Raw genomic sequence first — 24,736 nt, 5'->3', positions numbered from 1 at the left:
TGCTTATCAGGTGCTTTGGACTCTATTGAAATTCAGACAGGAGTCAGAGTATTTTTCAGTTACATTTTTTTTTTTTTGAGGCGGAGCCTTGCTCTGACACCCAGGCTGGAGTGCAGTGGCGCAACCTTGGCTCGCTGCAACCTCCACCTCCTGGGTTCAAATAGTTCTTCTGCCTCAGCCTCCCAAGTAGCTGGGATTACAGGTGTGTGCCACCATACCCAGCTAATTTTTGTATTTTTAGTAGAGACAAGGTTTTGTCATATTGGTCAGGCTGGTCTCGAACTCCTGACCTCCTAATCTGCCTGCCTCAGCCTCTCAAAGTGCTGGGATTACAGGTGTGAACCACCATGCACAGCCTCAATTAATTTTTAAAATTAATTAAACTTTTCCTATAGGTAGTAAATTTATGTAGTCAAAAAAATCTCCAAGCATAAGAGAATGGAAGGGAGACGTCCTTTCCTTCTCATTCCTAACCTACCCCTAAGTAGATAACCACTGTTACTACTCTCTGATGAGGCTTTGTAGTGATTTTAATGCATATACAGTCTAATATGAATATATATTCTCCCCCCACTCTGCTATTTAAAAAGAGGATGTGATCTGATCTATGCTTCAGGAAAACGATGGCTACATCAGGTGAGAGCAGGGGCTTGAGGAAAGTATACTGCTGGCCAGCTGGTAGCTGATGAGGACCAAACCAGGGCAGGGGCCATGGCTGAGAAAATGGTAGAGGGGAGAGATGTTATGGAGATAAAATTATAAAGCCTTGTGGATTAATGAGCTGTGAGAAGAAGAGATAAATGGTAATGACTGGGTATTTGAGACCAAGGATGCTGATGAAATTTGAAGAGTCCTGTAACAGAGGAGGAAGCAGGATTGCTAAGAACTGGCTTGGTGATAATGCTTTTGGCTTTCATTCTCAAAATAAGCTTGTTGAAATACGTATTGGAGACAGGAAAGCTCAGAGACTTTAAGTAACGTCATCTCGGACCTGGTTAATAGATGGCAGGGTTGACTATTTGAACTTTGTCTGAATTTCACAGTGGATGAGAAAATGACACTTACCCCATTATCTGGGGAAAAGGGAAGGGCAGGGATGATTCTCCATTCACAGATGGATTTGGGCTCCAGGACAGGAGAGAGTTCCTGAAGGGTCACCTAGGCTTGGTGATGGCAGCCTCTCAGCAAGGAGGATGGGAGTTTTGCTGCCTGGTGTCCTGGCCCTTATTTTTATTTCTAAGTGGCTGGACCTCCTGGATGTGGAGGTGGGAGTCAGCAGTCTTCATAGTCAGAGGGAGCCCGAGGTCTCCCCTCTGGGAGATTGGCAGGCCTGTGGTGGAGCTTGCATGGAAGGTCTGCAAATATATCCTGCAGATAACATGATTCTTTTTCATAAAGGCACTTGGTCAAATGTGGGCCCAAGGATGATTTAATTTCATATCTCTATTCAGTGGTCTAAATTCACAGATCAGCTAAAATTCCTATGTCAGAGCACAGATCCTGTCTTGGTTTGGAAAATGTGACCAGGGCAGCTTTAAGGAAATCTGACATTGATGAAGCCTGTGGAAGAAAGAAGAGGGGATGGCTGTGCATGGGGATTAAGTTGGAGACATAAGATAAGAAACAAGGTTTCAGCTGGACACGGTGGCTCATGCCTGTAATCCCAGCACTTCGTAAGGCCGAGGCAGGCAGGTCACCCGAGGCCAGGAGTTCAAGACCAGCCTGGCCAAGATGGTGAAACCCTGTCTCTACAAAAATACAAAAATTAGCCGGGCATGATGGCGGGTGCCTGTAATCCCAGCTACTCAGGAGGCTGAGGTGGGAGAATCACTTCAACCTGGGAGGTAGATGTTTCAGTGAGCTGAGATCATGCCATTGCATTCCAGCCTGGGCGACAGAGGAGACTCTGTCTCAAAAAAAAAAAAAAAAAAAAAAAAAGCAGCAAGGTTTCAATTCCAGATTGCCAGGAGGGTTCTTGCCTGTATCCTGGGCAGGATGGAGAAGGGCACCAGTGTCTCTGGAGAAACTTCCTGGTTTTATAGTGGCTGCGGAGGCAGTTGCTCCATCTTAGAGTGGAGAATGACTGAACAAATCTGGTTTCCGGTCCTTCAGAAAAGATGCTCCTTCTTTCCCATAGTTCAGGGCTTGCAGGTGATCTCATGACAGTAAGCCAGCTCACCAGTATCTGTGTGGCTCTGTGTGGCCTGGGCAGAACTTTCACATGGACTGTTTCATTTGACCTTGAAGACAGGCTAGTAGGGTCATCACTCCTCAGATGAGGAAGCTGAGGTCCAGAAAGGTTAAGTCTCTTGCCTCAGGCCACTCAGCTAAAAATAGCAGAGCCTAGCTATTCTAACCCAGGTGTCATTAATGTGCTCATCTCATGCTTAGGAATAAGTGGTTGGAAAGTACATTTGGCCTTCGAGGTTTGGGGAGGAAGGCTGCAGTTGGTCTGATGCTTGTCTTTGAATTTCTCTCAGGTTTTTCTCATGTTTTCCCAAGCCTGGTCTTCCAGGGGGACACAGGAGATGGAGTTTCTCCTGGGGTCAGTGTGGAGTGCCCCCATTCCTCTCACAATCCTGAGCCCTAGCCGAGCCGCTCTAAAGCTCCTTCAGGTCCAGGGCACACCCTCCTGTGGCAGCAGCCTGTCTGCTGGTGCTGTGCTTAGTGTTTGTGAGATGCTCTGGCCACTCACCCTCGTTCTTCATTACCCTTTGGGAAGGAGGCCACTGAAAGCATCTGGACATCCGGATTTTATAGACATGTCACAGAAGCCCCAGCCAGGCCAGGCCCCCTCTGCTTTCTTTGGCAGGTCTACACCCCATGCACCTGCCTTCCTGGTTGCTCATTCAGCAGGTGGGGCTTTCAGCTGCACTTCTGCGGGAAAGTCACACTCCTGTCTAAGGAAGCAGCAGCCCTGCTGTGGAAATGGTGCTGGGAGGGGAAGTGGAAAGGATGCATCTCGGTGTGAGATTCCCAGAAGGAGGGATTCACTTGCTCCTTGTTTCCCGTGTTGTTTCTCTCTGGAAAGAGCGAGGGACACGGGATCAAGTGGCATATCAGGGCCAGGTTGGCCAGAACAGGGTTGGTGCCCTGAGCAGTGAGCTAAGGAGAGAACTCACTTCAGATTCACTTTCTCCCCGGCAGGAACCATGAGCACAGGCAGGCTCCCAGGCTGAATGTGTGGGAATCTTTTTTGGCTTGGCTCCACGGCCATTCCCTGTCCCCCAGGGGCCATCGCAGGCTGCCCAACCTGCCCTGGGGGTACCTGGACAGACATTCCTGGCAGGACCGTGACAGGAAGTAAATGTAGGCGATTTGTCCTTGTTCTGTTCCAGCTTGTACATTAGCATCCCTTGACATGAGTTATTTGTCTTGATTTCTTTAAATTCCTAAGTGGATTATAATTTTTCTCTTGGTATTATTTGACAGCAGTCATTTTTCAAGGTTTCACTACGTTCTTCAAATACTTAGAATTTTTGGAACAAGTTTAAGAAAAGACTGCCATCTTCAGGTCAGAAGGTGCAGTGCAGGGCCTGCATGTGTCTGAGGGCATCTCGCAGATGCTGGGGACTAGCAGATTTGTAGGACTTTTTCTTCCTTCTTCTCAAAGATTGAACTACCTTCATCAGAGGTCTCTAGAATGTATTGGCAGTTGTTTAAAAAAAAAGAGAGAAAAAAGCCCCAGTGATCACTGTTGGAAGTTGTAATGTTGTGGTTTGTTTCATCTACAGTGATGAAACCTCCCAGGCTGCCCCCACCCCACTCTTGGGAACAGACTTCGCATGTCTTAGATGAAGCTAGGAGGCAGGTGTCTGGAGAGGGTACCGTGTGCCTGACGGAAATGTGGGGGCCAGACCCCACAAGGCCTCCCCGCACTGCCACTGCCCTGCACCCCAGCACTGATGGTAATGTCAGAACAGTAGGAATTGCCTTAATGTGTCTGAAACTTGCCTGTCTTCATTTCTGCTTTAAGTTTTATTATGTCCAGTTTTTTGTTATCAGAGGGACAGTACTGATTTCACATTATTTCGTCCAAAGAAACATCATGATTCTTCCAGAAAGTAATAACAACAAATTACATGCTTTGTACAGTGTTAGGAGTTTTCCTTGCATTATTTCATTTAATATCCTTGACACTCCAGCACAGCAGGTACTGTTATTATTCCTGCATTGTATTTCCACTAAGTATGCGTATTTCCACTATGGATGTGGAAACTGCAACAGAGAGGGCTATAATCACTTGCCCTGGATGACTCAAATAGGAAGTGGTGCCAGTGCTTGGATTCAAACCCAGATCCAAAGTCAGATCCCATCTGACTCCACAGTCCAGGTGCTCATCACTTTCACTGCAGGTTCCCTAAGCAGCAGAGAACAGCCAGGGACTAGGAAACAAAGTGACCTCATAGAGCAGCTTTGAAGGAAGAGGAAAGTTCTTTATTAAACCCCCAGGGTATCTCAGAAGCCCTTTGCAAGTAAATGGTTGAGTTTTGAGGGCTGCATTCACCTTTATTATTGTTTGCAACTACCATGAAGAATCCCTATTGCCATGAGGTATTATAGCAATAGAAAGAGAAAATGAACATTTCCCCAAGTCAAAATAGAAATCCACATATTAAGATTGCGTCAGATGCTGTGGGCATCCTTGATCCAGGTCTTTTTGGTGAACCCTGCCTGCAGACAAGCGTCCCACCTCCTAGCAAGCTGTCCTGCGCATTCAAGCTGTAGGAAAGCTTTGCAGTCTGACTGTAGCTCCTTTAGAGCCCAAGGAACTTGTGGCCAACACAGAATAAACATCCTGAAGTAATATTTTTTTAGTTCCCTTTGCAACTCTTTCCCTTCCTCAGAAAAACTCCTAATGTTTCAAGATAGTTTTTGATTGGTGGTTTAATAAAATAATTGTATAAGCCAAATTGAAATGTATGGCCCATAGGAAAAGCAGTATTCTGCTGCTTCATGGCTCCTCACCTGCCACTTCTACCTTTTAGGGACCATTGCCTGCAGCCATTTCTTTATATTAATACATTTATGTCCATATTTCTAAGTAACATGCTTGTAATGTATGTCATTCTGTCAATTTTAGGCATCATCCATTGACTTCTTAACATACAAAACTAGGATTTAGCTCTCTAAATTTAGTATATGCCCCACTTCCCCCCTTGTCTTCCTTTCAGTCCCCCTAAGTGCTTGTGTCACATTAAAAAAATTAACATTCAGTTAATCTTACAAACCGTATAAATTTTGCACACAGCATGGTTAATGTTATATATAAGCACTTTCTTAATTGTAAAATTTTTTTTCTCGGGTATATGGTTGTCTTTTTAAAAAATTGTTCAGTTTTACATACCTATTCCAATTCATCCTCAAAGTTTCTAGGAGAGGCTGGGTGTGGTGGTTCACGCCTGTAATCCCAGCACTTTGGGACGCTAAGGCAGGCAGATCACCTGAGGTTGGGAGTTCGAGAACAACTTGACCAACATAGAGAAATCCTGTCTCTACTAAGGATACAAACTTAGCAGGACTTGGTGGCGCATGCCTGTAATCCCAGCTACTCAGGAGGCTGAGACAGAAGAATTGCTTGAAGCCAAAAGGCAAGAGGTTGTGGTGAGCCGAGATCGCGCCATTGCATTTCAGCCTGGGCAACAAGAGTTAAACTCCGTCTCAAAAAGAAAAATAAGTTTCTAGGAGAACTCTCATACTCTGATACTCTTCTCCAGCTGGTGAGATACAAATCAGGGGTCTATTCTCTTGCTGACATCCCTCCAGGAGCCCTCAGCTCCACGGATCCGCTCTGGACTGGTTGACCTGGCTAGTTTCTTTACTTTTCTTCTGTGTTAGGCCTCATCTCTTTTTAAAATTTACTTCGTCATTTTGTAGGAACATAGCCTCCTGTAACTCCCTGAGAACAAGTTGCAAGGAGGGTCAGTTTTCTGAAACCTTAAATATCTGAAAGTGTGTTCTACTTTCATGTGTAATGGATAACTTGGTGTTCATCATGGTTTTTGCCTTGGACTTGTGAAACTTTATTCATGTTTTCTAGGCAATTTCCACATGTTTTCTCCTTGCTGATGAACAATACTGTATATTTAATGCTGGAGAATAAGGTCATTCTTATAAAAAGAGCAGGTAAATGTTAATTTAGTTCATGTGATATGCAGAAATGTTGTTGACTGTCTTTATTATCCTCATCTTCTGAGGGAATCTATGAGAACATGTATTTATTTGGGGAAGATACAATTCTAAGTACAGAGGAAACAAGCTTGCTCTGTATAGTCACTCTGTAGGGTCTGTGAAGACGAGCACTTTGTTGTTAGCTCATGGATTCCTGGTGCCTAGCACCGTGCCTGGCATATATGATGGATGATAGGTGTGCTGATTCATTCTACTAAAATCTATAAAAGAAACAGGCCAAGTGAGTCCCTTTTCCATTGTTGACACTGAGATGTTGATAATCAGTTGTGCCCCTACTGAGTGCCTAGGGGACTCTTTTGGAGAAGTCAAAGTTAGCTTCTCTTTTGGATATTGAGGAAATCTAGCCTTGGGCCTTGCATACCTGAGTCATTGGCATTCGCCCTTTTTCTGCTCATATATTGCTCCCAAATGCCTGTTTTCTTTTATGAGAATTCCTTTTGTGCCCTATGGAATAGAATTGCCCTTACTTGTTTTATGTGCCATCTTCACTTTTGGGGAAACCGCCACTGCTGGAGAAAAAATAGGATTTATTTGGAAAGGAGGGAAGCAAATAATCCACCTTAACACACTTTCTTTATAAAGAGAATTGGCAAGACTGGAAGTAGTTAGAGCCTCACCAAATGGTTTTTAGAATTAATTTCATTAAAACTTGAACCCAAACATAGAGATTTCTTCCTTTTAGCCTTTTGGATTTGTGGGCAGAGGGATTCCTGACCTGCCCAGGTTGAATGAAGGGTAGAGGGCGGTCTGTTTGTTTCAGTGCTGTGGTCTCCAGGGCACCTCCTGTAGTACTTTGTATTCTTAGAAACAGAGTCACCACCTCTTGGCAGCAATGAAGCCACTCAGATGCCAATGGTCAGAGTTTGGTTTCAAGTCACCAGCCTTGTAGAGGCAGTGCCCAATTTCCTTTGGCAAAGACAGCCTGCCCCTTCTCTGTTCATTTCAGCCTGGAACACAGAGGTAAATTCCTCAAAATAGAAATCTTTGAGGACTCTATCGTGATGCATTTGTCAATCATGTTTGTCCCTAATTCTCATTTAACTTCAAACAATGTTTAGTTTTTTTGTTGTTCCTTTCCCAAATCAACTTTCAAAAAAAAGTTGGTTTAACAGTGTTAGAAGGGCTTAGGCATTTTCTTCTGGGGGACAGTATGATTGATGTTTGCAGCAAACACAAGGGCTGTGGTGTTGATAGATCCAACTTTTATTAACTCCAGGACTATTCCTGGATATGTGACCTCAGGCAAGTCAGTTCATCTCTAAGCTTCTATTTCCTCATCTGTAAAATGATGTAAATTAAGTCCCTCCAGCGTTGCCATGAGGCAGTGATTACCTGAGATCACATCTATAAACAGCACATTGCTCACAGTGCCCAAAGGACACAAGTTCTCTTCCTTCCTTAAGGCATAGGTGAGAGGCCCACGCCCTGAACAGCTGCTTATGATGGGCCATGGTGAGGGATTTGAGCAGTCACTCCGCTTCACTGCTTGCTCCCAGCTCTTGGCTTATTTTTGTTTCTTTTTCTTAAGTAGGCAGGAGGGATACCTAAAGCAGGAAAGTTCTATTACTTCTACCTCCGGATCTAGTGAATCTCACATGATAAACTGTAACCATGGTGAATCTTAGCAGCTATCATTTATCCAACATGAACACTTCTGTTCTGTTTTGTTTTGTTTTGTTTTGTTTTTTGAGACAGAGTCTCTATCACTCAGGCTGGAGTACAATGGTGCAATCTCAGCTTACTGCAGCCTCCGCCTCCTGGGTTCAAGCGATTCTCCTGCCTCAGCCTCCTGAGTAGCTGGGATTACAGGCATGGGCTACTGTGCCCGGCTAATTTTTGTATTTTAAGTGGAGATGGGGTTTCACTCTGTTGGCCAGGCTGGTCTTGAATGCCTGACCTCAAGTGACCCACCCTCCTCAGCCTCCCACGTGCTGGGATTACAGGCATGAGCCTCCAAGCCCAGCCCCTATCAAACATTTCTTATATGCCAGGCCCTCTGCCAAGCACCTTCTGAATGTTAGTTCCTTTAATACTCAGAAATATTACAAATACTACAGGTTTTTATCCCCACTGCACGTGAGAAGACTGAGATTTCAGGTTTGTGTCTGGCTCCAAGGCTTTTGTGCTTTACACTGAGCACCTTGCTTTTCAGCTGTACCTTCATGGTTCCCATTGGTATGCGGTAGATTTTACCCCCATTCACCTTCTTGACTTCTTGACCTGTAGAGGTCAGGGCCGTGGTCCCCATTTCCAACAGTACAGTGCAGGGACATTTTCATGTTAAGTGCAAAAACTTCAAGTTTTCCAGCTTCTTAACTTCACCCCAGCTCTAGCCTGGCCCAGGGCAATTAGCGAGGCAGAACAGCTGAAAGTGAGGAGCCTAAAGGGAGACTGGGATTCAGCTCAGTGGGTCCCCAAGGGTTGTGTCCCGTGCCTCCCATAAACTCACTCCCTGCAGAGGGCACTAGAACGGACGGAAGGGTGCCTCCCAGAACGGGGGAGGTCTGATTGCTAGCTGCAAGCAGAGGTGATTAATCAGGATTGGATGGATAGATACACAGCCAGTTGTCTCAGTAATGAAGAAACAATGCCTTTTGCCCAGTACTCCACATTCCACTCTCTGTCTCTGATTGCCTTTATCCCAGCGTCTGTGCCCACACCTTTGCCCGTGTTATTTGTTTTTTCCTTTTGCCCACTGAGATTAGAAAGACTAGAAGCTGCTTAGCGGCTGTGACTGTGCCTCATACATTTCCATGGGCTGTTGTTTATAATTGAAAAAGTGATGTGGCAACATTTGAGAAAGTGTATAAAAAGCTCAGAGATACTCCTACCCTTATAATCTCACCTCTTCCCACCCCCATTATCTCACCTCCCTAACACAGTGGCTTTTACTTTTAGCCATTTTAACTTCCTACTTCCGCTTTGTTTTTGTTTGTTTGTTTGTTTGTTTGTTTTTGAGATGGAGTTTCGCTTTTGTTGCCCAGGCCAGAGTGCAATAGCATGATCTTGGCCCACTGCAACCTCTGCCTCCCAGGTTCAAGCAATTCTCCTGCCTCAGCCTCCCGAGTAGCTGGGATTACAGGTGTCTGCCACTACGTCCAGCTAATTTTTTGTATTTTTAGTAGAGATGGGGTTTCGCCATGTTGGCCAGGCTGGTCTTCAACTCCTGACCTCAGGTGATCCACCCACCTCGGGCTCCCAAAGTGCTGGGATTACAGGCATGAGCCACCGCATCTGGCCCTGCTTTTACTTTTAACCTTTTTAAAAATAACTTCTTCCTGCTCAGGCATACCCTGTTGTTTTATAGTGTCTCCCAGCTTCTGTCTTACCTGAAATCTGCCAGGCAGCTAGTCCATGCAGCTGCATCCATGTCAGAGCCTGAGAGGGTCCTCTTTTTCACTTCACCTGATAACTTTTAGGATTTTTGAAGCTTTGGAAAAGATACAACTCTGATGTTGAACAGGAGAGGGGCCTGGCCCTCTTCCAAAAGATACTGGCCCCAGTTGCACTGCCCCTGTATGCAGCACTGGCATCAGATGGAGTGTTCAGCCTCCTGTCTTTTGGCATCGTGGCCAGAATGGCCAGAGATCCACAATGGCGGGTAGCAGGTTATAGATTTAAAACAGTACTCCTTCAGGATGTATTTCATAGGGTTTCATGACCAACTGAGTTTGAGAAACTGGAAATTTTATGTGAAACTATGTTTCTTTAAGGAAGTGCCCTTTTTTTTTTTTTTTTTTTTTTTTTTTTTTTTTTTTTTAAGAGGCAAGGTCTCACTTTGTTGCCCAGACTGGAGTACAGTGGCATGCTCATAGTTTATTGCACCTTTGATCTTCCAGGCTCAAGTGATCCTCCTGCCTCAGCCTCCCAAGTAGCTGGGACTATAGTCATGCATCACCACACCTGGTTAATTTTTTTTTTTTTTTCCTGGTAGCGATGAGGTCTCACTATGTTGTCTAGGCTGGTGTCAAACTCCTGAGCTCAAATGATTCTCCCTCCTTGACTTTCCAAAGTGCTGATATTAAAGGCATGAGCCACTGTACCCAGTCAATGGCACTGTTTTTAATATGCTTATTACGGTGAATCTCAAAGAGAAGAAGTCTTAGTCAAACAATAATAGCTAGAATTTATTGAGTGCTTATTTTTTATTGGATCTAGGATCCCTGGTGAAGTCTGTGAAGTGTCTCATTTAAACCGTGTAACAATCCAATGAAGTGAATGCCATCACTGTCTCCATTTTAGAGACTTGAGAGGCACTTGCCCAGTATCATAGCTAATTTGGGCCCAGTGTTTTATGCTTCAGCAGGATGAGTCCAGACCACGTAATTTTTTTTTTTTAAGCAGGCCCCAATGATTAGATTCCATAGACTGTATATTAACCCATATATAGTACTCACTTTTGCCCAAGCCTTCTGTTACTTGGGACTTCCTGTGGAATAGATCAGTACTCAGGACAGTAGTTGGAGAGTTGCCAGCTTTAACTTGGAATGTGAGCAGAGTTGGACTGCTAGGTAAAGAAGGCAGATGGAGTTTCTCATTGAACCCTGTTTGGTTCTGAGACCTGTAGAGCCCCTGCATCCCCAGGCTTCTTGGTATGTGTCACGTTAAGTTGGTGTTACTGCCTACTCAGCGGGAGAGGCAGGCCTGAAGGGTCTGGAGTATAGCGTCTAGACCAGTGGTTCTCAAATTTGGCTCTGTACTGGAATTCACTGAAGAAGCTTTAAAAATTACTGATGTTTGGCCTCATTCTCAGAGACTCCAGTTTAATCTAGATGGTGCCCTTTGTGATGTTTAAATGCTCCGTGGTTATTCTGATGTAGCCTGGGTTGAGAATCATTGGTTTGGACACACTCTTTTGTGCTCCACTTACCATGTCTTATCCCAAAGCAAGGGGAAGAAAAGGGTTTGCTTTGTGAGTGAAATGATCTAACATTGTTTAGGGTTTGCTTTTTTTTTTTTTGTGAATGAGTGACCAATGTTCTTTTTCAACAGCCATGTATGGCCTTGTAGATCTTCTCTGTGATCTATACCCCAATCCTAACTTTGCACTGATAGCCACATATTGAGCAGCCCTTATGTAGTAGTTTTGGATTGGTTAGTAAGGGGACTGGTGACAAAGAGACTCCACACTCTTACTCCTGCTGGAAGAAGGAAATGGGTACCATTGCTCAGACTACTGTATCTACGCTGTCCTGGGAGAGCTGGGACAAGAAGTGCACTCTGGGTTATGACATAAGCTAACTGCACACAGATTTCTTACTGGGCTCCAAAGAGTATCACTGTCATTTTCAGTTGAGTCAGGTGAAATTGAGTAATGTAACTGTTCCTTGGTTTGGTAGCTGAGCAACTTAAGCTGTTGTTACTAATGTGTCTGCAAAAAGGCTTTTTTTTAGGTATTTGGGAAAATATATGTCCTTGTCAGTATAAGGCAATGATTGTCTCAATCCTGTGCTATAATGGCTTTTCTAAATATACTCATCATTTCAAAAGCATTGACTCTAGGCTGGAAGGCCTAATTACAGAATTTTGGTACTACTGCTCTTTATCCAGTTTAAGATGGATGAGTCCCAGGTTGATCAAAGGGTTTGTAATGGGAATGTTTCTGTTGGTTTCTTACAGTACAACAAACACCTCTTCGTGCACATTGGGCATGCCAACCATTCTTACAGTGACCCATTGCTTGAATCAGTGGACATTCGTCAGATTTATGACAAATTTCCTGAAAAGAAAGGTGGCTTAAAGGAACTGTTTGGAAAGGGCCCTCAAAATGCCTTCTTCCTCGTAAAATTCTGGGTGAGTAAGACATTGCTGTGATTTCTGTGGTTCGTGTCTGAATGGTCACATCTCTTAGGTGAGCACGGTGCAGCACAGCTGGCTGTGGATTTACACCGGGTGCACCTTCATGTGCTTCTGCAGAATTGCCAAGGGAGCACGGACTCACACCTGTGGGCTGTCCTCATGCCGGCCTTATACATCCACATGGTGTACCTGGGTGACATTGTCTGTCCCTGCCAAAGGGCAAGAGGGACAGGCGGCCTCTTTGGGCTTCACTCATTCACAGATGGCTGGAGCCGTCATGGAAAACATGGGGCACTGTACCCTCTTTCTGTTTCTTCTCCATGCATCAAAGCAACTTATAAATTCTATTGGAGTACAGGACCTAGAGCTGGGAAGATAAAGTTACATGGTTCAAGATTTTGTAAGCATCAGAGAGGATACAGAATGGCTTTGCCCAGTATATACTTCATTTGTGCTTTAAAATGACGGGCAAATTCTTCTGGCTGCTGCAGCTTTGCTTATGTTCCAGAACCTTTGAGAGGAGCTTTGCCGCTCCTTCTGTGCTAGTCAGGCTTGGGCCAGGGGAATGCTAATGGGTCAGAATAGGCATAAGTATAATGTGTGTGTGCTGAGGGATTAGAGGAGCACCAGGAGACCAGATAACCTGCTAGTACTGTGAATTTATGATTCCTCAGCCTTTACACAGTTTTTTAAAAACTTCTAAATGTTTGTGCCCCTTAGCATGGCATTAAAGGCCCTAAGCAACCTGGTTCCAGGGTAGCTTCCTCTTGTGTCCTGCCAAACCCCTGTTGCTCCACCTGCCCAGTCTGTGCCCCACCTTCTGTTTGTCTAGATGGACTTTCTGCTCCTTTCTCCCTGTAGTACTGGGCCAGCTCCTTCTGTTCCATGAGACAGTGGCTCCTCTATCATAGAACCTCCATTTGAGTGGCCATTGATTTCTCCTTTACTCCCATTGCATTTGGTAGTCACTTCCCAGGCTGTGTCTTGATTATTGGAAGGTGTCCCCCCTCCTCTGGACCCTTGACCGCTTCATGGGCCCTTATTCATATAGTGGCTTTCATTTATTGCATGCTTGCTCTGTGCTAGGAGCTGTGCTAAATGCTTTATGTTCATTTCATATCATCTTCCAAGTTTTAGGTGGAATTTGCCTCAGCTCCAACTAGGAAAAAATGGCTCATAGACAGGCTTGTGGGTTGGGTACCTGGAGCTTGACATCAAATCTTTGCGACTTTAATGCCTCTGTTCTGTTTCCTCATTGCTTAATCTCTCGTGGACCCTGGCCACAGGATCTGTCAACCTAAGCCTCTTTGTATCTGTATACCAAGCAAGAACCTTACACAAAAAAGCCCAACAGATGTGAGAACAAATGGATGAATTAAAGGAAAATTTATGTTTTAGATTCCTTGGAAGGAAATTTGCATATTAAATTAGTTTGTTTCATTTCTTTTATCCTTCCATGATAACTAGATTTCATTTTTTTGTGCTTCCATATTCAAATTTATATAGTAGGCAGGCACAGTGGCACATGCCTGTAATCCCAGCACTCTGGGAGGCTATATGAGGCAGGAGGCTTTCTTGAGCTCAGGAGTTTGAGACTAGCCTGGGCTACATAGCGAAACCCTGTCTATGAAAAATACAAAATAAGCCAGGTGTGGTGGTGTATACCTGTAGTCTGAGCTACTCAGGAGGCTGAGGTGGAAGGATAGCTTGAGCCCAGGAGGTCGAGACTGCACTGAGCTATGATTGTGTCCCTGCACTCCAGCCTGAGTGACAGAACAAGACCGTGTTCTAAAAAAACAGAAATGTGGATAGTAGATATAGCCTTCTACTTACATTAATGGATGCTGGATCAGTAATACACATGGACAGTCCGAAAAAGCCATCACAGTCATTTTCCTTTTCTGAATTGGTGGCTGCCTTCTAGTAATGAATGATGGTTGGGGATCAGTTATGTGGTTAGTTTTCAAAATGTTGCCTGTGAACCCCTAGGGAGTTCCTCAATATCATTTTAATGGGTTGACAAGATCAAAACTATTTTTGTTAAAATATTGAGACATGATTTGCCTTTTGCATTCTGCTTACATTCACACTGATGGCACAAAACCAATGGGGTAGTAAGTACTTCTTTACTATGAATCAGAGCAGTGGCTGTGCTGCTAAAATTCATGCAGTTGTAAAAAAAAGTCCTTCACGAATTTTATTACAACCTAGAGTACACTTTGAAAATGAATACATGAGTCTGTCACATCAAGGAAAACAAATGACATTGTTTGTTGCCAAAGATAAAATTTGGGCTTTCAAATGAAACTTAGAATATTGGGAACTTTGTGTCTACCTTAGTGAACTTCTCAATACTTAAAGACTTTTCCGATGAGATCCATCTTGATATTGACAAATGTAATTTGATATTGTGTTAGAGCAATGGATTTTAATGTAGCAGAATTGGAAACATTCATTGATATGGTTTCAGATTCCACATTCTAGCTTACCATTAAGAAACTACTGTTGCTTGTTGACTCTTGATAAAGTATCAAAGGAAAATGACCACTGTTATCTGAGGAGTGTCACATAGTATAAAGCAGCACTACCTGTTTCACTAATTTTTAAAAAATACAGGCATGTTTAATTTTTTAAAAAGATGTATATCAACATGTAATGAGTTTCTTATTTCTTAAAATGAGGTAATATTTTAAAATTTTCTCAGTTTTAATTTCCAATACAGAAAATATAGATATAACCTACCATAAGCAAAAGGGTCTTTAGGTCCTCAGTAATTTTTTTGGTCCTATTTGCAGTATCATACATGATCACCAAACTGGTGCGAGAATGCTCGTGTCTGTTACGGCAAATTCAAAACCCAGGAAATACGTCTCCTGGGAATTTATTTTGGGTCAGGGTCAGGCTCTCTGGTACATCAATAATTTATTTATGAGTGTAAAGGGGTCCTGTGATCCAAAAGTTTGAGAGCCACTACTTATTAGAAGCTCATATTATTAGTGTTCATGTTAGTATTATCGTACTAAAATATGTTAAATATTTAGTAAGATACGTAATAATGTAAAAATAAGGATGTAAAAAGAGGTTGTTTATCGAAGTGAATGAAAAGCTAATTAGAAATTGTAGAACCTTATGAAAAGAAACCATTTTCAGTAACTTCAAATTAAACAGAAGTGTTTTTAAATAAGATTTCTGATTATTAGCATATTGTTTGAATATAAAGTAGTTTAGAGAGTGCTTAGAATGTCTTTTTTGGTTTTTGCCTCCAAAATTGCCCTAATTTTACCCAGTGGATGATTTCAATAAATGTTTTCTGTGGTGGGGCCCTTCCATCATGAATCCTCAAATAACGAAGTCTAGAATGTGGATGTTTAGAGTATGGTAGCTGATGTGAGATGTGCAAATTTAGAAACAATTACTATGAGATCAGATATTTGTTTATTAAGATTTGCAGAATTAAAATGGAGAACTTACATGAATATGATAGAAAACATGACTCCTTCAGTTGAGTTGTTAGGAATACTTAACCTTTATAAAGAAATTCAGTCATAACTATGTTAAAATAAAGGAGAGAAGGCGATTTAAATTTGGTTTGCAGTTTGAGATGTTACTGGCTTCCCTCTAATGACTCATAAGAATGAATTACATTTAGAATATCTATCCTTGGGTATCAGTAGGTGCTTCCAGTGGGTGTTTCTGAAGCATGTTTAACACTCCCTTCGAATTATCTTTTAGCAATATGCTTAGCAGATGTTCTTATTTTTGTTACAACAGAGACTCTGTACCCAGTCCTTTTCTTCTCTCTTTTTCCTCTTTCTCAAATGGTCTAAAGCCTCTAGGCTGTCAAAAATCAGCCTGACTCTTACGTGTTCATTTGATTGTTCCTGAATTCGGTTTTCAGAATGTCTGCCACATCCACCCTGGGCTTGGTCAGGCTAGACCATGTGAGGGGTTTGCTGTGGAAAAATACTATGTGTTACCTAAATTACCTGCACTTAAGCCCCAGATTCGGGCATCTCAGCTCTCCCACTTGACACTTTGAGGTGAATGGGATGGCACTGAGCCTAGTAGCAGTCACTTCACTGGTTTTAGGGTGGAAGACTCTGCTGGCATCCCAGGCCCCAGAGCATAAGTGAATGAGTCAAGGATGCCAGCATGGGCACCTCTCTACCATATAAGCTTTATAGTGTTTCATGCCTTCATGGTGTGGGACCCTTAAAAGCCCCTGTGAATGGCTGTTTTATCTGTTAAGATTTTTTTCAAGAGCTTTATTGAGGTATAATTTATATACTATAAAAATCACTCATGTTAATTGTACAATTCAATGATTTTTATAAAAATGTACGGAGTTGTGTAATCATACTAAAATCCAGTGTTGCAATTTGTCACCCCGCGAGGATCTCCTGTGCCCATTTGTAGTCAGTTCTTATTCCCGCCCCCAGCCCCAGGCAACCACGGATCTACTTTCTTTCTGGATTAATTTGCCTCTTATAGACATTTCATGTGAATGAAATCATTCAGTATGTTGTCTTTCGCAGCTGGCTGCTTTTACTTGTGTTGTATTTGAGGTGCATCCTTTTTATTGCACAATTAGTGTCCCGTTGGAGGTATATACCACATTTTGCTTCATTGATTCACTGGATGATAGGTGTGTGGATCGTTTCCGCTTCAGGCTATTATGAATTCTGTTGCTGTGGAGTCTTTGTAGACAAGTCTGTGTGGACGTACCGTTTCATCTTTCCTGGGGACCTAACTAGGATTGGAATTGCTGGGTACTATGGTAACTCTATGTCTAATGTTTGAAGATACTGCCCAACTTCTTTTTTATGTGGTTGTACCATTTTACATTCTTACCAGTAAGATCTTAGGGGTTTCTCTCCTCCTTCCACCATTATGTCTGCAAGTATTGGGTTATAGAGATTCCAGGGGACATCTCAGATGAGGGGGCTGGTAATCAAAGGCACTGAGACGGGATGTGTGTAATGTATATTTCAGGTGCGTTGAGGTGTGTTGCTGCTCAGTCTTCACTGGTAACGGAAAGATAGGTGGGTGGAAAAATTGGGAAAGAGAAGGAATCAGGATTTAGTTTTGACAGCAGTAGGGAGCAGTCAGTGTTTTAACAATTTTTCAGTCAAGAGAATAATGGGATTCTTTTTACTGAGTGTTAGAGACTCTCTCTGTATTTTGCCTTTTCTGGTTTTGTAGTCTTTCCCTTTTCATGACAGCTTCTTACTCATTTCCTTTCTGTTTCTTTTGCCTTCTTTTTATTTACTCCTATGTGTTTTAATTCTACAACATATTTAATTACAAAGAGAGAAAAGGTGATTTTGCAGGAATAGAAGGGAAAGGAAGAGGTCCCTCTCTTTTTCAGCAGTACTTGAACCTGACGATTAACTGGTACCATCTTTAAGCCAGGCACTGTGCTGGAGCTAAGCACATACTTGATGTTACTTAATCCTTGGGAGATAGGTGTGATGATTCCCACTTTACACTTGAAGAAACCAAATTATACAAAGGTAAAATGACTTCTGTGAAGTCACATTGCTAGTAAATGCCAGATCTGCTAGACTCCAGAATCCATGCTGTTTCTGTAAACCTGCACATGGCCTCTTCAGGGAGCACAGTTCTGTCCTTAGAGACTGTGCTAACACAGCTTCACTTAAATGGAAGCCAATGGTGATTGCCGAAGGATAGCAGCCTTGGTAGTTTCTCTCTGAAGTCCTGTCATTATGGGATGCTCTGGTGTATGTTTACATGGGAGCTAATATATATTTTCATATACATTTTATTTTCTGTATATTATTATGTTCTGTTTTTTTTGTTTGTTTGTTTTTGTTTTTTTAAAGCCATTCTGGCAGGGAAAAGACTGCCCCTTCTGGGTCTAGCCAATTCTAAGAGTAGGAAAAAGATTCTCTGTAGCAGGGTAGTCGAGAAGCTTGCTTTTCATATGCAGATTAACTAGCCCAGAGCCAGACCTCCTCTATCTGGTCCAGGCACCTCAGGATGCAATGTTCCTCTGCCCTAAATCATTCCAGGGCCAGGCACCAGACAACTAGGGACCACCTGTGTAGCTTAGAGCCAGCTGGAGTTATTCAAACTAGTCAATGGTCAGTTGTTCACTCTTTCCTCTGCCCTGTCCACCCTGCCCTGTCTTGCCCTGCTCCGCCCATGGAAACCCCAGGAAAGGCTCTGGCCTAAGCTCACCCCTTGTCTTCTGTCTCCTGACCACCCCAGTGTCTTTCCATGTGGCCCTTTGTGGCCTGCCTGCTGTTCCTGTCTTGGGAACCTTTGAGTGTAATAAATTTTTTTCCTGAACTTCTCCTGTATCCTGTGGCGGCAACTGACTGACCATCCCGTAAAAGAATACAAAATGTAAGGTGAATAAACTACCATTACCAGGAAATTCAGGTTGGAGTCTAAGTCTTACTAAACAAGTCAGTGAAATTCTGCAACTACCTTTAGAAGGAAAAAGCAGCATCGTTTTTATATTATGATTATAAAGGTATAACATTCTAGACAGTTGGGAATATATAATTCTTAATTCAATCCTAAATGCATCATGAATATAACTAATGTGTTACATGTTTATGTAGTTTTGGTCCAGGAATACATGAAATCTGATACCTCACATTTATCCCTTATGAAACATCCATCATGTAGCCATATAGCCATATGTCATTATACTTCAAATTCTTTTTTTTTTTTATGAGATAGTTTTGCTCTGCTGCCCAGCCTAAAGTGCAGTGGTATGATTTACACACACGGTTATGTGTGTAAATAACCATGTTGCTTTCTAAAACAGTTGTAGCAGTTACTCTCTCAGGCCATGCATGAGTAGACCAGGCATCTTCATCAGCCTTGCCTGGTGTAATTTAAAACAAAACAAAAAACAGCCTCCTATTGTCACTTGTTTTTTGAGTTCCTCTACATCTGCAGTTATTTTTTTCTTCTTACTCAAAAGTCTTTGATTCTTCCTCATTCTCTGTAGAAACAGTTATTACTATTAAGATTGAAATACCATATTTCTTCAATTTTAAGTCTTGGATTTGTTCCCATTTCAACAGTTTTAAAATTGGGATACTTCTATCAGTTGATATCCAGTGCACCTTGCCACATAAAAAGGAAAGAGATAGGACATGGGTGGAGCTGGAAGCCATCATCCTCAGCAAACTAACACAGGAACAGAAAACCAAACACCACATGTTCTCACTTATAAGTGGGAGTTGAACAATGAGAACACATGGACACAGGGAGGGGCATATACCAGGGCCTGTTGGGGCGTCGGGGGTGAGGGGAGGGAACTTAGAGGATGGGTCAGTAGGTGTAGCAAACCACCATGGCACACGTATACCTATGTAACAAACCTGCACGTTCTCTACATGTATCCCAGAACTTAAAGTAAAAAAATTTTTTTAAAAAAAGCATTTTGTCCACCCCTAAGCAGAAGAATAGATTATGATTGGTTATTACCACCTGACCCTGCCCAGAAGACATCTTGCCATTCCCTGGACACTGGAATTGAGTTATTTGTACTTCATAGTACCGTAACAGTTGAATTTTAGCTAAATTTGAATTCCTAATTAAAACATCTCAGAAAAGTACACAGTGATGTGGCATTGAAATTGTTATTACGGTTCAAGAGGAGTTTTGGAGCCAGATTTGTTATAAATAAGGCAAGCACTTGTCACTGGCAGATAATCATACTTCTTTTTTCCTTATAAAACATGATCAGGTGCTATGTAGGCTCTTAAGAAAGAAGGATGTCCACCCACAAATGGGTGAAGCTGTGCTTCATTGCAGCATTGAGATTCAGGCAGATGGATTGCCAGTGACGTGGCAGACAGTGCAGTTAATGTAAGAAAATGTCAGCAGCCTTGGGAATTGATCGTAGATTGAATTCCCAGAGCTTAGAAGATGGGAGGATGATTCAGTCATGCATCGTGAAGGACAAAAACCCAAGTGTAGCTCACGGCTGACTGTCAAAAGCAGTTAATTTCCAGCTATATGAAGTTTACTTAAGGAAATAAAATTATGGATTTAACCAAATAAGACATGCAGTTGAGACTAATATCCTTGAAGGGGCCTCAGAATTCTATTATGTGTCCTAATAATACTTAAGAGTGTCAAGATTAAAAACACTAGTCTAAAGAAAGCTATATGCTTTTAGCATGCTATTCATAAACATTACAACCCAAAACTGTTAATAATAATATTTAGTGTGATAAAGGCTTAGTCTTAAACTTTGATTGGAATAATAAAGAAGAAAGTAGTATGAAAGTGAAATCGTATGAATTTGTATCATGTTGCCAGGTTGCAACAAATTTTTCAATATACATTTAATAGTTCTACTTTCTAATCATTATGCAATTAGTTATATCTTAGAAACCAAGATATATGTTATCCTATACTTATTAAAAATGTTTTGCATTTTTAAAATTCTTGGAATTGTCATTCAGTGTAAACAATACTGTATGCATAGTTATTTATTTATTTTCTTTTTTGACGTGGAGTCTTGCTCTGTTTCCCTGGGTGGAGTGCAGTGGTGCAGTCTTGGCTCACTGCAACCTCTGCCTCCGGGTTTCAAGTGATTCTCCTGCCTCAGCATCCCAAATAACTGGGATTACAGGTGCCTGCCACCATGCCCAGCTAATTTTTGTATTTTAGTAGAGACAAAGTTTTGCCATGTTGGCCAGGCTGGTCTCAAATTCCTGACCTCAGGTGATCCACCCACCTCAGCCTTCCAAAGTGCTGGGATTACAGGCATGAGCCACCATGCCCAGCCAATTTACTTTCTTAACCTATTATTTTTAAAGAAAGAAAAAGCAAGGTTACTTTTACTAACCACACAGATGTGAGAAGATTTTATAAAACAAAAAAGGCAAACAAGTTACGTGGAAAGAGGACAGCCTTTAGAAGATGCTTTTGTCTTGGTAGAAATGAAATCACATTTGTTCAACAAAATGACAGTCACTCTACATAAAACAATTAGGTTTTATTTAAAGAGAACAAGCCGGGTGCACAGTAACCCGGCAGAACAGACCCCGCCCCCACTGGAGTCTCAGCCTGTTTCTAATTGGATTCTGCATGATTTAGGTTGGAATTGTAGACCTGAGTCTGTCATTTGGAACCAACCATCCTGTTGCTATTCATGGAAGAGGGAGTTAACAATATGAAATCATTTGCTTTCCACATGTTTTGAACTGCTATCAGGAAGGAAGGGTTTTTCAGCTCAATTAAGTTTTCCATTTCTCTCTACTTCTGTCTCATCTCAAAATGTGTTAAGTTTTAAAGTTAACTGAACAATATTAAGTGATGAAATGATTTAAGTGGAAGAAAGATTAGTGAGAAATATCACCATATCCAGAGGTACTTGGGGGCTAATACGTGTTAACTTTTAAGTAGACTGTGGTTATATGAGTCTATTTTTAAAAGATAATCTCTTGATAGGCAAGCCCTGCTATTGTAAGCACAGGAATAGGGGAATCAGTAAATTTGTACATCCATCCATTTTGGTTTGTTTTCATAAGAAAAATATCTGGAGCTTGTGAGCATTTTCTGTGATGACCGCTGCCTAGGATTGTTCCTTCCTGGTTCCCGAACCCTAGATGCCAAACTTATTTGTAGGCCTTCCCAAGGGAGTGTACCCTATCTGTGGCCTTTGTTTGGTGCTGCAATGTATATAATAGATTTTCAAGTTTTTTTTTTTTTTTAAAGTTAGCTGGAGAGTTATTTTATTTTAATCAGTAAACAGTCCTAAAGAAATTGCTATGCATTGGGCACTCTGCCACATTGCCAGCTCACATCACCACCTGAGAGATTGTTGAGGAATCATCTGCAAGGAATTTGGAGGAAGAGGAGGAGACCTCAAGAGACTCACTCGAAAGCTTTTCTGGGCCATCTCGTTGCTAGAAAGTCGTTCAGCAAACATTTTCCAATCTCAACTTTGCTTCTAGAAAACTGGAAGCAGACACGAGCAAGAGATTTTGACTTGCAGGCCTCAGGGTCTGGTGAGGGACAGCAGACACTGGCAGATATGTGGGCAGGTAAATGACAGCACCAAGGGGTAAGGGCTTTGGTGGAAGTAGGCAGAAGTTGCTGTGGAAGCACAGAAGTGGAAACCTTTTTGCCTGAGAACATTCTGGAAGGGCTCACACAGACATGGCATTTAAACAGAATGTTGATAGCATTTGGTCCGTGGAAGGGGAGTGAGGAGTTTTCAGAGCAGTGGATACTTACGTACAGACAGGGAATCCTACTGAGAGGTGGTGAGAGGTCCCCATGGCCACTGGGGCTTACCAGACTCAGAATAGGGAGAGATGTGGGTGGAAACACTGGTCACAGGGGCATTCGCTTTAAAAGACTGTTCCTGAATCCTCTGAAAGCCTAAAACATGATAGGAATGAAATCATGGATTTCATAGGACAGGATGGCTTGGAAAATCAGCACAAAAGCTTTTCCTCCCATCCTTTTCTATCACGCCACAGATACTTCTTTTTTTAACTTTCAACTTTTAAGATACTTCTTTTTTTAACTTTCAGCTCTTAAGTCTTCAAGCCTTCAGTGCAGAATCTCTTGCATTGGAAGTTGCCTTGACCTCATGCAAGAATCCATTCCAACAGCTATTCCTAAAAGGCTTTCTGTCCTGGGTCCTTTGGCTCTGTGGTTGTTAACAAAGCCCAGGTCAGGGGTCTGTCTCTTCCTTCTGGGGTCATTTAATTCCGCTCCCTTCTGTGAATACATACTGAAATGCTAAGCCACTGTCCCTCCTGAGCTGCTGCCATGGTTAGCTTCATTCATGCTGTCACTGTTATCATTTCACCTCAAGAAAAACCTGAGAAGGAAAGAATTGATGTGGCACAGTCAGGGTGACTGCATCTTTTCAGACCCAATTTTGCAAGGCATAGATGGATTAACTGGACACTTCAGGGATCTCAGTCAGTTCCTTAAAACTGAACCTAGGCCCTTGATAGTGTGAGAGATCCCCCCTCCATGTGCAGGTGAAGATCCAGGGTACCTCCTACCCACCAATCCACCCCATTTTAATTTCCTTTTTTTCGGGGGAGAGGGGAGTTGGAGGAGTCTAGCTCTGTTGCCCAGGCCGGAGTGCAATGGTGCGATCTTGGCCCACTGCAACCTCCACCTCCCGGGTTCATGCAGTTCTCCTGCTTCAGCCTCCTGAGTAGCTGGGATTACTACCATGCCCAGCTAATTTTTGTATATTTAGTAGAGATGGGGTTTCACTGTGTTGGCCAGGCTGGTCTCGAACTTCTGACCTCGTGATCTGCCCACCTCAGCCTCCCAAAGTGCTGGGATTTATAAGCGTGAGTCACTGTGCCCAGCCTTAATTTACTTTTTAAATTAAAAAAGTAATGCAGATTTGTTATGAATAGTTTGAGCACTTGAATAGAGAATAAAAAGTGATATCCTCCTCACACACATACATATCTATGGTCAGCCAGATCCCAAAATTTGTAATGTATCCTTCCAGACTTTTAAATATGTATCTACAAACATACATAGACATTTTTGCTAGAAAAAGAATTATGCTCCAAGTGTTTCCTGCAACTTCATTTTCCCTAAAGTATCTTGGACATATGATGCCTTTTACAGCAATGAGAATTTGAGGGTAAGTCTCCATTTTTATTCTTTGTGGTAAAGGTTTCTTGATAGTAAAGTTGTCAGATTGAGCAGGTTGTCCATTTAAATTTGCATTTCAAATAAACAATGAATACTTTTTTGGTGTACATGTCCTATGCTGTATTTGGCATATATATTCATATTTACTGAAAAAGTATTTGCTTTTCATTTGAGATGCAAGTTAACTATGTTCCCTGTGTTATCCAGCAGCTCTGCACTTGTTAGTTCACTTAATATCATTGGCTTGGGGTTATTATTGTTGTTGTATGAAAAACTTTTCATGCACAAAACCTTGAAACCATAAAAAAGGCCTGTTTCCTGGGAAAGGTGGTCTCTGGGCCAGTGTTCACACACCTGATGAATGAGAAGGGTGTGGGGCCAGCTCAGTTGGGCACCCAGAACTCATTACTTGCCTCTATTGGAAAGAACTGGCCCATGCAGCTGCTTTGTAGTAGGGGCTGAGACCCCGACTCTTTCATCCCGGCCACTATGTGAAGTTGCCACTGGCGGTCACCTGAAGTTGTGTGGGTGTTATTAATTGAATTTTTGAAAAAAATGAATGCTGGTATTTGTAGGAATTTGCAGTGCAGACAGGCAGCCTTTCAACCAGTGCGTATCGTAATTAGAGCAAGCTTTTAAGATTCTTTGAAGTACTAAATGTTTATGAAATTCAAATGGGGTGCCAATCTGCACAATAAAGGGGCCCTTGGTGATGTTTTTAAAGATCTTCTATTTTGTAGATGTAAATATATGCCATAATTAGCGGGAAGTAACTTGAAGAGCTTTGGCTGAGTTTATTCCTATTATTCTTATTTAAAACAGCTGTGGCAGGCTGGCTAAAGCTGCTGTCCCATCATTGGGTTAGGCAGGGTGTAGGACCGAAGGGAGTACACTCAAAGACACTCTTTTTTTCTGAGGGCAGCTCTTTCACTCCCCCTAAATGCAGGCTTCCTTGCTGAGGAGCAGTCTCACGCTGGCCCAGCTCCCCACCACCCACCCCAAGCCTCTGAATGTCAGTGGGACTGGCTTCCAGGGTCTTAACCAGGATGCAGATGCATGCAAATGAGATGGGCAAGGAGCGTTTGAGAGCAGCCAGCTTTCTCCAGACCCC

The 24,736-nt window shown here is 42.4% G+C and overlaps 1 protein-coding gene and 1 non-coding gene across 12 annotated transcripts in view; one reads left to right on the top strand and one right to left on the bottom strand.

Moving 5' to 3' along the window:
• Positions 1-24,736, top strand: part of TEAD1 (TEA domain transcription factor 1) — a 270,375-nt gene that overhangs the window by 216,263 nt on the left and 29,376 nt on the right. For all 11 annotated transcript variants that reach the window (XM_012456636.3, XM_021675161.2, XM_012456635.3 and 8 more), the window contains one exon: positions 11,812-11,985. In XM_012456636.3, the coding sequence (XP_012312059.1) occupies positions 11,812-11,985 (174 nt within the window). The remainder of the gene's footprint in view (positions 1-11,811; positions 11,986-24,736) is intronic.
• Positions 14,775-14,946, bottom strand: LOC135270324 (small Cajal body-specific RNA 16). The gene has a single exon (XR_010338484.1). It is a non-coding gene; the product is annotated as a small Cajal body-specific RNA 16 (non-coding RNA).

This window comes from Aotus nancymaae, unplaced genomic scaffold (genome assembly GCF_030222135.1).
Source record: "Aotus nancymaae isolate 86718 unplaced genomic scaffold, 86718_ANA_hifiasm-v0.15.2.pri h1tg000059l, whole genome shotgun sequence".
Lineage (NCBI taxonomy): Eukaryota > Metazoa > Chordata > Mammalia > Primates > Aotidae > Aotus > Aotus nancymaae.
Note: the sequence above shows the minus strand (reverse complement) of the source record. Positions and strands in the feature narration are given on the sequence as shown.